This window comes from Parathielavia appendiculata (genome assembly GCF_033297405.1).
Source record: "Parathielavia appendiculata strain CBS 731.68 unplaced genomic scaffold N657scaffold_6, whole genome shotgun sequence".
Classification (NCBI taxonomy): domain Eukaryota; kingdom Fungi; phylum Ascomycota; class Sordariomycetes; order Sordariales; family Chaetomiaceae; genus Parathielavia; species Parathielavia appendiculata.
Window position 1 is genome coordinate 848,832 of NW_026944225.1, and position 12,860 is coordinate 861,691.

The following is a 12,860-nucleotide window of genomic DNA, read 5'->3' on the forward strand; positions in this document are numbered from 1 at the left end:
CCGCCTTTTGGTGGCGGTGATGGTTTTGTATAGTGCTACGATAGGCAATGCATGCAATGCAAATACGTTAGTGTGTAGTATCGCTTTGGAAGGGTCACTTAGCTTCCAAGTTACGCTGCATTGGTACCTGAAGGTAACCAGTCGATGTGTCCGTAGCAAAATCGCAGGTAGTGCTTTCTCAACCCTCAGGCCTCCTATTCTACCTATGTAGTTTGCCCTGACTGTTCTTCTCCATCTAGGTATATGCATCCCTTCTCTGAGAAACTCCTGACTGTGCTTCTCCATCTAAGTATATACATCCCTTGACTGAACAAGCTGCACCATTCTATAACTTCAACCTAGCCGACCTTTCCACACTTACTTAACCTTCATTTTCTCCTTGTTCTTCAACTTTTCATCGAGCTCCCGAAACTCGGTCAGAGCATCATCCCACTCCTTCTCCAAATCCTGCGTAATCCCCATCACAGGCGTCCTCGAAGCCGAGCTATCCGAGCTAGCCGATCGCCCAAGCTTTCCATCACCACCAGCAACGGCTCCATCCACGCTACCGCCAGCCTTGCCAGAAGCACTCCTCTTCTCAACCTCCCTCCTGAGATAGCGCTTCGTAGAAGGCGAGGCGAAAAACGCTGTCATCCCCGCGGTGCCAATGACGGCATAGAAGTAGACGCGGGACCAGACCAGCAGGGAGCCGCGGAGGGAGAGGATGAGAAAGGGCGCCACTGCGAAGGAGAATGTGAGCTGCGTTGTGAGCCACGAGGCGAAGTCGTAATATTTTTTAGAGGGCAGGGGGGCTCCAGTTTTGGGGTTGAGGAAGAAGGGACGGAAGTTGCGGCGCATGTCTGGTGATTGTTTCTTGTCAGCACATATCATACTTGAGCTTATGGGGTCGTGTTAGGGCTGGGAGGGATGACGTACTCTTCGCGACAGTCTGGATGAAGGAGGCGAGGACAAAGCTAAGGTAGTAACCCGGGTAGAAACCGTGCCAGAAGGCCGAGGTGGTAAAGGTGGCCAAGCTGGCGCCGAAGCCGGGCTTCTTGCCGCGTGGCGTCACGCGCAGGTAGACGTAGTTGCGCAGCCACTTGTTGGTGTTCATGTTCCAGTTCCCGAGGTAGGCGCGGGTATTCTGGGCGAACTCGACGCCCCAGGGGTCGATGTTCTGTAGGCGATCCCATGAGACCTTACCTGTCAAGGGATTCACCCCGTTGTACCCCAGCCCCGAGAGGATGCAGGCGCCCTCGGACAGTGTCCAGACGCCGTAGTACTTGGTGCGTGCGGTGAAGCCAACCATGTGCAGAAAAAACAGGCGGCGGAGGAAGCCGTATTCGAGGTAGCTGTCTTCAAGCAGGAAGTGGTGGTCAAAGTACGCGGACAGCTTGAGGAAGGTGAAGATCCAGATCAGGCCGGTAACGAGCTTCAGCATGGCCGGGGTGCCGCTACGCGGAATCTTGCGCTTGCGCCTCGTGGGTGGCTTCTTGGCTGGGTCGACGTGGGAGGGCACTTCGAACATGGAGGTGTCGAGCCAGCGGCGGTACTCGGCGAAGTCAAAGGCAGGGCCTATCAGCATGCTGGGGAAGAAGAAGACGAAGCCGGCGTAGTCAAGGAGATTCGGCAGTTCGGTTAAGCGGCGGTCTTTTTGGAGGTCAGACAATTCGGCTTCTGGGAGAAGACCGTCTGCCACATTCCAGCAGAAGGCGCTGAGCTTCATGACCATGACCATCTGGGCCCCCGTGATATCGACCGAGCGCGGGCTATTCGCGGCCTGGCGTGCGATGTGGTTGATGCTCATGTGGCCCATCAAGAAGACGAAGCCCACCCACGGCATGTAGCGGGACCGGCGGAGGAACTTGGCGATAGCGTAGGCACCGCCCGCGGATATGAGCATAGTTCGGAGGCCATCCCACAGGTCGAACAGGCCGACGAGGATGAAGACGGAGATGCTGAAAGGGTCGTGTTAGCCAATCGCCATGGTTCCTCGTCGCTCAGCGCTGTGGCGTACGACGCACCCAAGCGAGAATAGGTTCTTGTACGCGGGTCGGGCGTCGGGAACTCGTTTCAAGACTCCGGCGAGAGGGTAGGATAGGATGAGGGAGAAGATGAGTTTGACTGGTATGTACGGACGGGGTCAGTCTTGCCGTCTCAGAATGGTCTGGAAAGGGGCGTCGTACGCTCATCGGGACCAGCGCCGAGGCTGTCGGCGAGGTAGACGAATGCTGGAACAGAAAACAGCGTCAGTCCATAACACTGTCAATGCCAGCAAAAGGTAGCAGTGAGGTTGCCTACGCCTGTGTATGAAGGGTATCATGGTGGAAGACAGTCCGCCGACGACGTAGAGATGGTGAAGGTTCGAGGATTGACACTCGTGTGGCTGGCTTATTCCCAACAAACAGCAGCCGACTTTTCCGCGACGAACGTTGGGCCAGAGCCGAGAACTGGATGGTATTCGTCTGAAGTGTTCGGGGAGTCGAGCTACAAAGTGCGCATTGTTGGGGATATACCGTATATAGGCAGGTCCATCTCTCTACCGTTATAGGGTAGGAACGGTACCTAAGGAAGTTCAATGGGCCTGCCCGAGGAGCCCTGAGAATGGCAACGGAACATCTATTGTGACATCACCAGCTGATCCATGCTCGGGTCTTGTGCGTGTCACATGCGTATTGATACAGTAACGTGAATTACATATCTTACTCGGCCAAACTCCGTTGATCAATGCCGGAAATGTAACCATCGATCCAACCACACGCTTCTCGCACAACTAATGTACATCACTCACTGATTTATGGGGGACCAGACATGACAAGACAAATGAAGGATGCAATACAACCGAAAAGTCAGCAAACGTGACTGTTACTACTACATCGTCGGCCCTAAGCATCATATGTGCAGTTCTCGTTGAGGTGACCTTACTTCTTCACGGTTCGAGGACAAGTGTGGGCTGAACCAACGCAGTTGCCGTTTGTTGGCAAGGCTCCGCATCTCGATGGACTGAATCCAGGAGAATCCAGGAGATATGAACCCCCCTCCCCTCCTCTACCTCTTCCCCCTTCCACCCCGCCAAACCATTTTTCTCTTTGGGCCGTTTGCGTGTCTCTCTCGGCCGAGTCTGGCCACAGGAGGGCCTGTTGAGCCGACTACTTGAACAACTGCCCGCAGTCGGTATCACTGTACGTCTGGCGGTAATCACAACCGGGGAACTCGACGACGGCACCGTCAGCATCCGGGCCCGGCATTGCCTCATAGTCCAAGCGTCGATCATGCTCGGTGAGATGGAAAGGCGGTGGCATTGGCAAGACACCTTCAAAGTCAGCGTTTGCCCAAAGATGGGAATGGCCTAGCGAGCTGCGGTTCGTCATTGTCGGTAAGCTGCGTCGCTGGGGGCCCATGCTGTCGAAGAGGTGTGCGGGCTGAGAAGAGAAGACGCTGGTCGCTGAGTCAAGGGTTCTGATACTGGGATCGTAGAGGTCACCACCCCGTAGAGCCCTTGATCAGCGTCGAGTGGCTGCAAAGGGTATAAACTGTCGAAGTCCGCTGTACTACCACTAGCAACAGGGCAAGTCTCAGCTCAGCAGAAAACCGGATTGCTACACCCATATTCCAGCGCGCCGATGCCATCATGTGAAAGCTCAGCCAGGTTGAAACCGAGCGTTTCTCCATCGTCAACCGCCTCATGCTTGGCGCTGCAAGCCTTCGGTTTGGAGTCGGTTCGTTTGCCAGTTGACGAGGAACTCGCCTGAAGCTTGTTAGCTGGTGGTTTCCGAAGGAGTTGCTTGCGAAGCTTCGGCTTGCGAGGTGATGGCTTTTATTGACGGGTATTGGAGGGTTGCCGTGACTGTGTAGACGCTGAGGAGATGGATACTAGCCATTGGTATCAGCAATGGGAGCCTCAGGTATGTGCCATGCATGTCCACCTACACGGATCAGGGACATTCTTCCCTGGAGACACAATCCTGAAAACGTTTTCCCAGTGCCTTATGGCGGTATCCTCGCTGTTCTCGGAGGTAGCTTCCTTCTTCAATGACTGTTTCCAGTTCCTTCAGTCCTCTTGCAACTCCTTTTTGATCTAAGGAATGGTCGCCTCTTCTCCTTCTTGCCCCAACTCCTCCGGCATACAAACATGCGCTGCCTTGTCTGGCGCAACAGCCTTGTGATTAGACCGGGGGAAGTTGTCCCGCACTTAGTACACCGAGTGCCCAGGAATGATATCGCCAGATATATTCGCTGCAGAGAGCGTGTTTGTCAGCCAACTTCACCACCTACTGCAGTAAGGTAACGAGTGTGTTGCCGGTACTTGACACCCCGCATGCCATCATAGGTCGAATCTTTGCAGCCCTTCGTGATCTTGGCGTAACATTCCGGCTCTGCAGCGCGAAGAGGACACGGGAGGCGGATGCCTGCATGCGTGGGCTTGCTGTTGACTGGCTCCTTTCGCCCCTTTTTACCAGCGGGTTTCTGGTTTGCACAGGTCCCCGGCCCGGTCAGCTGCTTTCGCTGCGCTGGCGTGGAAGACTCGGTCGTCCCTTCAGTCTGAAGAGACGCCAGCTCATCTTGTACGTGCTTTGTCATTGGTTATCCGAGATCTGCGGTATGTTCCAAATCTTCTGCTCTGATCGCGGCTTGCCCATTCTCGAACAAGCGTCGTGCTAGTTACCTGTCGAGGTGTCTTGGAGCGTCTCGGAGAGAGGTAGCGGTGATGCACGCCGTTGTGCCACAGCCTCACGGCCACCTACCTCTCCCGTCAGACAGGAGACAGTCACACCGCCGTTGGAGGCGTCCGCACAACACCGCAGAACTCGGATGTGCTATCTCACTGAAGTCAGGCTGTGAACGTGAGCAGGTTGTATCTGGCAAACCTGGCCTCCAACCTGGAAGCCGGCAGCAAGATGTGGCCAGTGAAGAGCGTACATACCTCGTCAGCTGCCTTCGCAGACGTATAAGACACGAAACCAGGTAACGGCGAGAGCGCCAAGTTCGACCGAAGCTCCAGGGTGTCGCGAGCAATGACACCGCCGTGTTCGTTCAGATTCTCAAGGTGATGTCGAAGGACTGTGTAAGGAGCAGACATGGCTGCTGGCGGTAAGCGTATCGAATGCTAATCGTTGGGTTGCTGCGAGCAAATGGTGAAGAATATCGTCGCTGCGACAATTTTCCTGAGGCTTTCTGCGTTGATAGCTGAAGCGGCAAGCTCAGCTGCTGTGGCTAAACACCAGGCTCTTCACAGACCAACAGCCCCGTGCCAACAGAACAGCCTACGCCCCGTGTCTCTCACACCGCCACACTCGACGACGTAGTCCTTCCGGTTCACCACTTCCGAGCATGGTGTCGGTGGCAAGGCAACGGTGAGGACGTCGTCGACATGTTGCTGTGTTGATTCGAAGCCGAAAATGTAGCAGCGACACGATAGCGTTCGAATACATCACTTGCTTTTCTCCTCCAGAATGGCGCTTCCACTTGATCCGCGTCCTGGCTGCCTTCTCGTGGCTTGAGAATTCAGTATCCACGTCCAAGGCATCCGAGCCTACACAGAAACGCATGTCCCAAACATCAAATCATCAGACTATAGCCTCGAGCGGCGGGGCCAGCGTAGCTACCGTAATATCCACCAACATCCTCACCGGTGAAGTCCGACGGCCAGAGTGCGCGAGTTGCCTTACAGCTTGGTGACTGTACCCTGCTGCTGGCATCCCACAATGATGCCACACAGTGCGGGGATAAAGTGATGCGTCAGATTCGTCAAGACTATGGCGATGCTGTGGTCCGTATCAGGCACAAATGCCTTCTTCATTCACCCTTCCAGAAGCCTGCCCTGCATATTGGGACTATGTCCACGGTTCGTGATTCCTTTCCAGCCTCCAAAGTCCATGCTAAGGACAGAAGCTCGCTTACCCAAGTATAACTTAGGTCTAGCTGTCCCACGACGCTGAGGCGGGTGAGGTGCTCCGTGAGGTCGCTTTTTCTAAGCTAGAGTACTCGCCCGATCTAACGGCGGCATTCCTCCGCCCAGACGTTCTTGCCGGCACCACGTCGTTTGCGGAGCGGTACCAGGACGCAACAGCAGGGGGCTTATCGGCTAAGGCAATCTTGATTGCTTTGGAAATTGACAAGCTGGCTGTGTGCCGCCTGCTGGGGTTGGCTCTGGTACTCGCCACTGCTGCAGGCTTAAGGGTCGGCATAGGGACGGCGAGCGTCCAGAACGGGTTTGCCTGTTTCGCTGGAGTGAGCACCCTGTTGCCGTTGCTGGTTAGCTTCTTGCAGTGGGCGGGATAGTGATGGTCAAGACGACTGGGGCGTAGGCAAGGGTCGTCTGTACCTTCTGAGAGCGGAGGGAGAATGGAGAAGATTTGATTAGTTGGAGTTTTTCTTGCGACAGCCGCTGATCCTTCACTTCATATCTGGTCACCAGTGACGGCCGCGTCAACAAATTACGCGAACCCGATGCTCGCTCTGGAGCCCGAGTAGCTGGTAACCCGGCAGGCTTTGCGTATTGATGAGCAATGCCTGAATAATCCATCGGCAAGGCTTGCGGTAGTGCGCTCCTCAATCGGCTCGGCAAAGTTGAAGAAGCTGAGGCCTGAAACTGCCCCTTAACTTAGCGGGTCTCCTTTTCGAGCTGACCAGGCGTGGTCGTCGTCAGGTGGCGGCAGGTGAGTCCCCGTTGAACAAAAAGGGGTTAAAGTCTAGTGGTAGCCATCGACTCGGCAGCCCCTTCATGTCGGCATGTCGAGATCCGGCATAGCCCCTGGCATCGATCCGGTCACGGAAAGCACGTCCTCGGCTCGCGGCCGTCGTCGATATCTCAGCGATTCGTGAACCCTATCAGCTCGCGCATCCGCTTCAGCTTCGACTTCCCTCCGGACGTCTGATCTTAGGTCCTTGGCGATATCCATACCCTTTGTCTTGCTCAGGGATCGCTCAGCGTCTGCGATGGCCTCGTCACCGCCACGGGTGTTCTTCTTTCGTGGCCACATACTCGGGAGCGCGATCTCTTGAAATCTCGGCTCCACGCACCGCTCGTCGAACCAACGGTGGAGGCGTGACTCAACAAGCTGTGCAATCTTGGGTACGTCCTGCAGCCTCGAGCGGCTTCCCAACAAACTACGAATAGAGAAATCCAGCCTGTAGTCGTCGAGGAAGGTGAATGTCATCTTGGTGGGCGTATTATCGGATGGGTTGCTGGGCACAAATGATATCGACAGTGTGCCGCTGAAGCGAACAACTGAGACGGCCAGGGCAACGGGCAGAACCGCGCTGAGGCGTCTGGGGTAGTTGAGGAGCAGCTTCGTCTCAACCGCCAGCGTGATCATGTCGCTCAAATCAACGTCCATCCTGGCTTGGAGCCGCGCCCCTTCTCGAGTGGCCATGTTCGCGTCGAAGGCCTTACCCGGCTTGAAGGTGAGGCCATCCTCGTCGACCGGGATGATGCGGCAATTGCTGAAGATGGGGAAGTCCTCGCCCAGACTCAACTCGGTGACGCGAATCTCATCAACAAAGTCCGGGCGCGTTGTCCCATTGAGTGCTTTGGTCAGCGATGTGAGAATGGCATCGTCATGCTGGGCGTCGCTGCGGAACTGGGCGATCGTCTGGGCTACGAGCACGTTGAACCAATCCAAGCTCTCCGGCTGGTGGCTGTCCACCTTGTAGTACGTCTTGTCAAGAATAGACCCGATAGTCAGGGTCGGCGGGCTCGGACGCAGGATACTCGACTTCTTTCTGTTAGGGTTGGTTTGCTGACCAGTCTCCCGGGTGCTTAACTCGCGCAGGCTCAGGAGGGACTTCTTATGCGCACGAGTCCGAGATCGTCGCTCGGCGGCACGAAGCGATGCGGTGACCTCGGGTGAAGGAGGTTCGCCAAAAATAAAATACTTGATGAAGGCGGCAAGCAGGAGCACTATCGAGAGCTGGCCCAGGATGAAGCCCTGGGTGAACGAGAGCCTGCACAGCCAAACGGGAAATTGTTGTTAGCAGCTTTAAATCGCCTCCTCCGGCAGAGAGACGGGCACAAAGGACTCACGCGGGCTCCGGCTTGGTTGGACAGACATCCTGTGCCATGTTTGGGTTGTCTGATATGGCCCCGATCGCCGATGAATTTGCTTCGCAAAGTTGAGTTGACGTTGTGAAGGTGTGGAGACATTCAAAGCTCCCCGGGTAGTGTTACGGATTGAACTTTACAAATTTCAAATATTCAACTCAAATCTTAAAAATATCATTCAATGCTTTCTTGAAATGGCTTGGCGAAATGATATGGACCCAGGCTAGGATTAATAGCCGATCAAACATTGAGCTAGCGTTAGGGGAAGATATTCAACTAGGGTAGGCTTGAGCCGGGGTAGCGGAAGGGAAAGCAAGATATATACGGAGGTACAGTAGTTCTAAACCTTAGCTATACCGCCTGGCGTATTAGGTGAAGTTTCAGAGTCACACTTTCAAATCGTGATTTCAGGATTTTCTGAAATTCCGTAACCCTACACCGGGTCAGAAGAAGGTAGCTGACGCCTTATCTAATCGGTATGCGACTTGGGACTTGGAGAGGATGGCGTCTTGGCAGCTACAGGGGTCGTGCCTCCCAGTCATTCCCGTCTCCGGCACTCTCACTACGGCATACAAGCAAGGCATCGGCAACTTCCATCCAACCATCACACACCCAGACTCAGATACATAAGAGCCTCACATCTCCGGATCACCGTTTCTGGTCTCTATCCGAATATCCGAGGTCTCCTACGAACCAGCATGTGTCCTCGTCTTTTCTGCGAGTTATAGAAGACGTTTCTGGCGTCTTATTACACAGACTGGTCCGTTCCCTGTTCACCGAGTTGGTTCAACATGGACGTGGTGCAGGCCTCGGCGGGCTACGTCACCAAGATGGTGTCGGCCGGCGACAGCGCAACGGGGGCGCCGTCGGCCAAAATGAAGATTTTGCTACTGGACAGGGAAACGCTTGCCTTCATTTCGACAGCCGTCACCCAATCGGCCCTGCTCAACCACGAGGTCTATCTCATGGACCGCCTCGAAAATACCAACCGCGAGAAGATGCGCCATCTGCGCTGCTTGTGCTTTATAAGGCCACACCCCGACTCCATCGGCCTTCTCATAGACGAGCTGCGGGAGCCCAAGTACGGCGAGTACCATCTGTTCTTCAGCAACGTTGTCAAGAAATCTACCCTTGAGCGCCTAGCCGAGGCCGATGACCATGAGGTGGTTAAGCTGGTCCAGGAGCATTTCCTTGACTATGTTGTCATCAACCCCGACCTCTTCTCTCTCAATATGTCACTGCCCATGCACCGGATATGGGGTGGCACCCCGGACACTTGGAACACTGATTCCCTGCAGCGGGCCACTGAGGGCATCATTGGCGTTCTTTTGAGCCTCAAGAAGAAGCCCTTGATTCGGTACCAGAAAACGAGCCCATTAGCGAAGAAACTGGCGTCTGAGGTCCGATATTACATCACCCAGGAGGATCAGCTCTTTGACTTTCGCAAGGTCGACACACCCCCTGTGCTCCTAATTCTAGACCGGAGAGAAGACCCCATCACTCCCTTGCTCATGCAATGGACATATCAAGCAATGGTGCACCATCTCCTCGGCATCAACAACGGCCGGGTTGACCTCAGCCATGTTCCAGACGTCCGGCCAGAGCTTAAGGAGATTGTCCTGTCGCAGGACCAAGACCCATTCTTCAAGAGGAACATGTACCTCAACTTTGGCGATCTTGGGGGCAACATCAAGGACTACGTCGAGCAGTACCAGTCCAAGACCAAAAACAACGCCGACATTGAATCGATAGCCGACATGAAGCGCTTCATCGAGGAGTATCCCGAGTTCCGAAAGCTCTCAGGCAATGTGAGCAAACATGTCACCCTCGTCTCGGAGCTCAGCAGGCGAGTAGGCGCCGAGAACCTCCTCGAGATCAGCGAGCTCGAGCAAAGCATAGCCTGCAACGACAACCACGCATCCGATCTCAAGGTATTACCTTTCGCCTTTTCCGATTCTATCGCCTCCACTGACCTCTCTCAGAACATCCAGAAACAGATCCAATCCCCCTCTGTTTCACCAGAAAGCAAAGTGACCCTCGTCGCCATCTACGCCCTGCGCTACGCAAAACACCTGTCCAATTCCCTGCCCATGCTAACCGACCTGCTCACCGCGGCCGGCGGTGTCCCCGCCCGCCAGGCCGCGCTCGTCTCCAAACTCCTGGCCTACCATAACTCCCTACAGCAATCCGCCGCGACCGCCTCAGGCATCACCGAACTGTTCGAATCGACAGGGCTCTTTAGCTCGGCTGGCTCGCGCTTCAAGGGTCTTAAGGGCGTCGAGAACGTCTACACGCAGCATTCGCCGCTGCTCGAAACGACGCTGCAGCAGCTAATCAAGGGCAAGCTGCGCGAGGCGCAGTACCCGTTTGTGGAGGGAGGCGGCACGACGAGAGATAAGCCGCAGGACGTGGTTGCGTTCATCATTGGCGGGGCTACATATGAGGAGGCCAAGATGGTGGCAGGGATCAATGCTTCGAGTCCCGGTGTCAGGGTCGTGCTGGGGGGCACGACGGTGCATAATGCTGCGACGTTCTTGGAGGAGGTGGAGAATGCTGTGGGCGGGTGGCCTGAGGTAGCAGCGGGGAGGAGGCTGTGAGCTGAGAGTTGTAACGGGGGATAAATGTCGGCGGATGGGTGCCTCGGATAACTGCTGATGGGTTTTCGGAGTTTATTTTGAAGAAGGTGTGGTCGTTCTCCAATACGAATTAGAGATAGGCCGACCTAAACTCTAGGATCTCTGCTTTTGACTTCAGACAACCGCCGTATGCACCTCTATCTATCGTTCCGTTTTGCCTATCGGTCCATCACCCCTTTATAAACACCCACTTGGCATCACTCAAACCAGCCTGCAAGAATCCATGCACCCATACCCCGCCGCCACCCCCCCTTCTTCACTCTTATCCCCCTTCGTCCTCAACAAATACCCGGCCCCCTCATTCCGTAGCACCTCCCCTGTCGCTTGATCCCACAGACACGTCCCATAGATACCCAACTCACAAATCACCCCGCCGTGCTCCAACCTCCCGTTCCTCAGGATGGTATTCACCAGGGGCGGCGGCGTAATGAGCTCCATCAGGATGTACGACCCCCAATGCTCCTCGGGAATCTCCCTCAAGCGCTGCGGGATGGCTGTCCGGTAAAAATTGTTCCCGCCGCCTTCGCGCTGCGGCTTCATGACGTACTTCTTGCACTCCTCGGAATCCGTGGCCAGCCGTCGCGCCTCGAGCCCCGCGGGAGTCGTGTCGAGCGGGTAGATATTGGTGAAGGTCTTCCAGAGAGCGGAATACGCTGGCTCGTCGGGGACGAAGCGCCGGAGTGCGGACGGAATGGACGAGACGGACTCGGGCGTGGCGAGGACCTGTTGCACTTTCTTCATGCCTGCGAGCTGCGTGAGGACGGACGGGCAAGTGATGGCGGCCGAGCGCTCGAGCTGGTAGCGCGCTTCCCAGGCTGAGGGATCGGGGTAGTCGCTTGGTCCGTAGCCCGCGCGCAGGTAGGCGACGGCGACTTCAAAGGTGAGGGATGGGTTGTGGGGTAGGTGATAGAGGAGTTGGCGGCCTCGGGAGGACGGCGCGAGGGTGGTGTGCGTGAGGATCTGGGAGAAGGGCAGGCGGAAGACGGGGATGGGCTCCGAGTCGGAGGACTGCAGGGCGTATTCGAGGTGGCGCTGGTCAAAGACGTTGCGTTCGCCGTCTTGAACCAGGAAAACAATGCAGGTTGGGTGACCGAGCGCGGATTTGCCGTAGGCGTGAAAAGCGGCTCCCAGACCGGCGGCGAGGCCCTCTGCGCTGTGGTTGGCGGGAAGGTCGAGGGTCGATCTAGGAATACCGCTCTTCAGGAGCGGATATTCGGTTTTGGATAGATATCTAGGGTTTTGTTAGCAGCTTTGCTAGCAGATACGGCTGGGTATCGTACTTGTGAAGCAGCGTAGTCTGCGCCGAAAGTCCGCCAAAAGAAGACGCGATGGTGTTGAACTCGACTTGCTTGATTTGAAGGTTGTCACCGTCCTGGTGAACCATGTAGTCGGACCGGAAGAGGCCGAGGGCGAGACTCTAAGAATCGGTAGTCAGCCGCCTGGAGCTGAGAGGTCTCGTGGTCATACAGCATATATACCTGAACATAGCCCTCTTCCTTCACCCTAAGATGGACATTCCACAGGTTTGCGATGAAGTCGTCACCGCCAGCGACCCTGTCACGGTCAGAGGACGTTAGGAGACAGCCTCAGAATTGAGCAGGAAACCCACTCTTGCACAAGGCTGCTGAGAAACTCCTCGTCCTGGCTGATGCGGGCGTACAGCTCATTGTACTGCGCCTGGATGTCCTGGGCCTCTTCAAAGCAAGTCTTGGGGAACGGACTTGGGAAGAGAGTGACGGGAGCACTCATGGCCAGAATGCCCTCGGTGTCGTCCCCTGCAACTGTTGGCGGCGGTCGCACGGCAAGGCCATTGGCGATGGTCCAGTCCTTGATGGTCTGTACCAACCTGTTTCTTTCGAGAACATCATTAAGAGTTGGGGGGTAGGATGGCCCTGTCGAAGATGGCATTGTGTGAGGCGCGGCCCGTCTGAGATAGGCTAACTGTAGATCCAAGCAGAAAGCAGCGTGGTGCAGTTCGAAGGGAAATATAGCACCGAAGTTTTCGAATTCAAAACTTGGGTGTTCGATCAGGGGCAGTCTGATGCTTACAAAGCCGAAATCAGCCGGTATTGCACCCACCCGCCTTCGTGCCTGGCGGATAGTCGCCCGGTCAGCAGCTTGTCCAGTAATGAATCTCTCGCTAGACGCTTCAAAACTCACAATCTCGTCTCCCCTGTACCACCAAGATGGAGAGCTTTGCT

General features: G+C 55.6%; 6 protein-coding genes across 6 annotated transcripts; 1 reads left to right on the forward strand and 5 right to left on the reverse strand.

The window, feature by feature from the left end:
* Window positions 1–140: 140 nt before the first annotated feature.
* On the reverse strand, window positions 141–2,589 carry N657DRAFT_690439 (MBOAT-domain-containing protein). The gene is made up of 5 exons (XM_062797048.1): window positions 2,281–2,589; window positions 2,166–2,210; window positions 2,004–2,103; window positions 916–1,937; window positions 141–839 (listed from the first exon to the last, which is right to left on the reverse strand). The coding sequence occupies exons 1-5, from the start codon at window positions 2,300–2,302 to the stop codon at window positions 358–360; spliced, it is 1,671 nt and encodes a 556-aa protein (XP_062647532.1). The 5' UTR covers window positions 2,303–2,589; the 3' UTR covers window positions 141–357.
* A 1,515-nt stretch (window positions 2,590–4,104) lies between these two features.
* Window positions 4,105–4,929, reverse strand: N657DRAFT_424360 (uncharacterized protein). Its single transcript, XM_062787312.1, has 3 exons — window positions 4,904–4,929; window positions 4,286–4,796; window positions 4,105–4,215 (listed from the first exon to the last, which is right to left on the reverse strand). Exons 2-3 carry the CDS (start codon window positions 4,558–4,560, stop codon window positions 4,146–4,148), a joined length of 345 nt encoding a protein of 114 aa, XP_062647533.1. The 5' UTR covers window positions 4,561–4,796; window positions 4,904–4,929; the 3' UTR covers window positions 4,105–4,145.
* Window positions 4,930–5,679: 750 nt separating this feature from the next.
* N657DRAFT_424331 (uncharacterized protein) lies at window positions 5,680–6,603 on the reverse strand. Its single transcript, XM_062787311.1, has 3 exons — window positions 6,305–6,603; window positions 5,881–6,197; window positions 5,680–5,813 (listed from the first exon to the last, which is right to left on the reverse strand). The coding sequence occupies exons 1-2, from the start codon at window positions 6,503–6,505 to the stop codon at window positions 5,898–5,900; spliced, it is 501 nt and encodes a 166-aa protein (XP_062647534.1). The 5' UTR covers window positions 6,506–6,603; the 3' UTR covers window positions 5,680–5,813; window positions 5,881–5,897.
* Window positions 6,604–6,676: 73 nt separating this feature from the next.
* Window positions 6,677–8,374, reverse strand: N657DRAFT_596509 (uncharacterized protein). The gene is made up of 2 exons (XM_062790000.1): window positions 8,006–8,374; window positions 6,677–7,926 (listed from the first exon to the last, which is right to left on the reverse strand). Exons 1-2 carry the CDS (start codon window positions 8,041–8,043, stop codon window positions 6,702–6,704), a joined length of 1,263 nt encoding a protein of 420 aa, XP_062647535.1. The 5' UTR covers window positions 8,044–8,374; the 3' UTR covers window positions 6,677–6,701.
* A 182-nt stretch (window positions 8,375–8,556) lies between these two features.
* On the forward strand, window positions 8,557–10,805 carry N657DRAFT_645355 (Sec1-like protein). Its single transcript, XM_062792935.1, has 2 exons — window positions 8,557–9,954; window positions 10,006–10,805. Exons 1-2 carry the CDS (start codon window positions 8,815–8,817, stop codon window positions 10,618–10,620), a joined length of 1,755 nt encoding a protein of 584 aa, XP_062647536.1. The 5' UTR covers window positions 8,557–8,814; the 3' UTR covers window positions 10,621–10,805.
* Window positions 10,806–10,860: 55 nt separating this feature from the next.
* N657DRAFT_573516 (glutathione synthase) lies at window positions 10,861–12,567 on the reverse strand (the record flags this gene model as incomplete). Its single annotated transcript, XM_062788974.1, has 4 exons — window positions 10,861–11,890; window positions 11,940–12,076; window positions 12,138–12,213; window positions 12,269–12,567. 4 exons carry the CDS (start codon window positions 12,565–12,567, stop codon window positions 10,861–10,863), a joined length of 1,542 nt encoding a protein of 513 aa, XP_062647537.1.
* Window positions 12,568–12,860: the final 293 nt, after the last annotated feature.

Excerpts from the sequence above, each read along its gene's own strand:
- N657DRAFT_690439 (XM_062797048.1), bottom strand. The coding sequence starts at position 2,302 with ATGATACCCTTCATACACAGGC. Across the intron at positions 2,211-2,280 it reads GATACCCTTCATACACAGGC|CATTCGTCTACCTCGCCGAC; the intron begins GTAGGCAACCTC and ends TTTCTGTTCCAG. Across the intron at positions 840-915 it reads CATCCAGACTGTCGCGAAGA|ACATGCGCCGCAACTTCCGT; the intron begins GTACGTCATCCC and ends AACAATCACCAG.
- N657DRAFT_424360 (XM_062787312.1), bottom strand. The coding sequence starts at position 4,560 with ATGACAAAGCACGTACAAGATGAGCTGGCGTCTCTTCAGACTGAAGGG. Across the intron at positions 4,216-4,285 it reads GATGGCATGCGGGGTGTCAA|CGAATATATCTGGCGATATC; the intron begins GTACCGGCAACA and ends CGCTCTCTGCAG.
- N657DRAFT_424331 (XM_062787311.1), bottom strand. The coding sequence starts at position 6,505 with ATGGATTATTCAGGCATTGCTCATCAATACGCAAAGCCTGCCGGGTTA. Across the intron at positions 6,198-6,304 it reads TCTCCCTCCGCTCTCAGAAG|GCAAACCCGTTCTGGACGCT; the intron begins GTACAGACGACC and ends CCAGCGAAACAG.
- N657DRAFT_596509 (XM_062790000.1), bottom strand. The coding sequence starts at position 8,043 with ATGGCACAGGATGTCTGTCCAACCAAGCCGGAGCCCGC. Across the intron at positions 7,927-8,005 it reads CCAACCAAGCCGGAGCCCGC|GCTCTCGTTCACCCAGGGCT; the intron begins GTGAGTCCTTTG and ends TTGGCTGTGCAG.
- N657DRAFT_645355 (XM_062792935.1), top strand. The coding sequence starts at position 8,815 with ATGGACGTGGTGCAGGCCTCGGCGGGCTACGTCACCAAGATGGTGTCG. Across the intron at positions 9,955-10,005 it reads ACCACGCATCCGATCTCAAG|AACATCCAGAAACAGATCCA; the intron begins GTATTACCTTTC and ends GACCTCTCTCAG.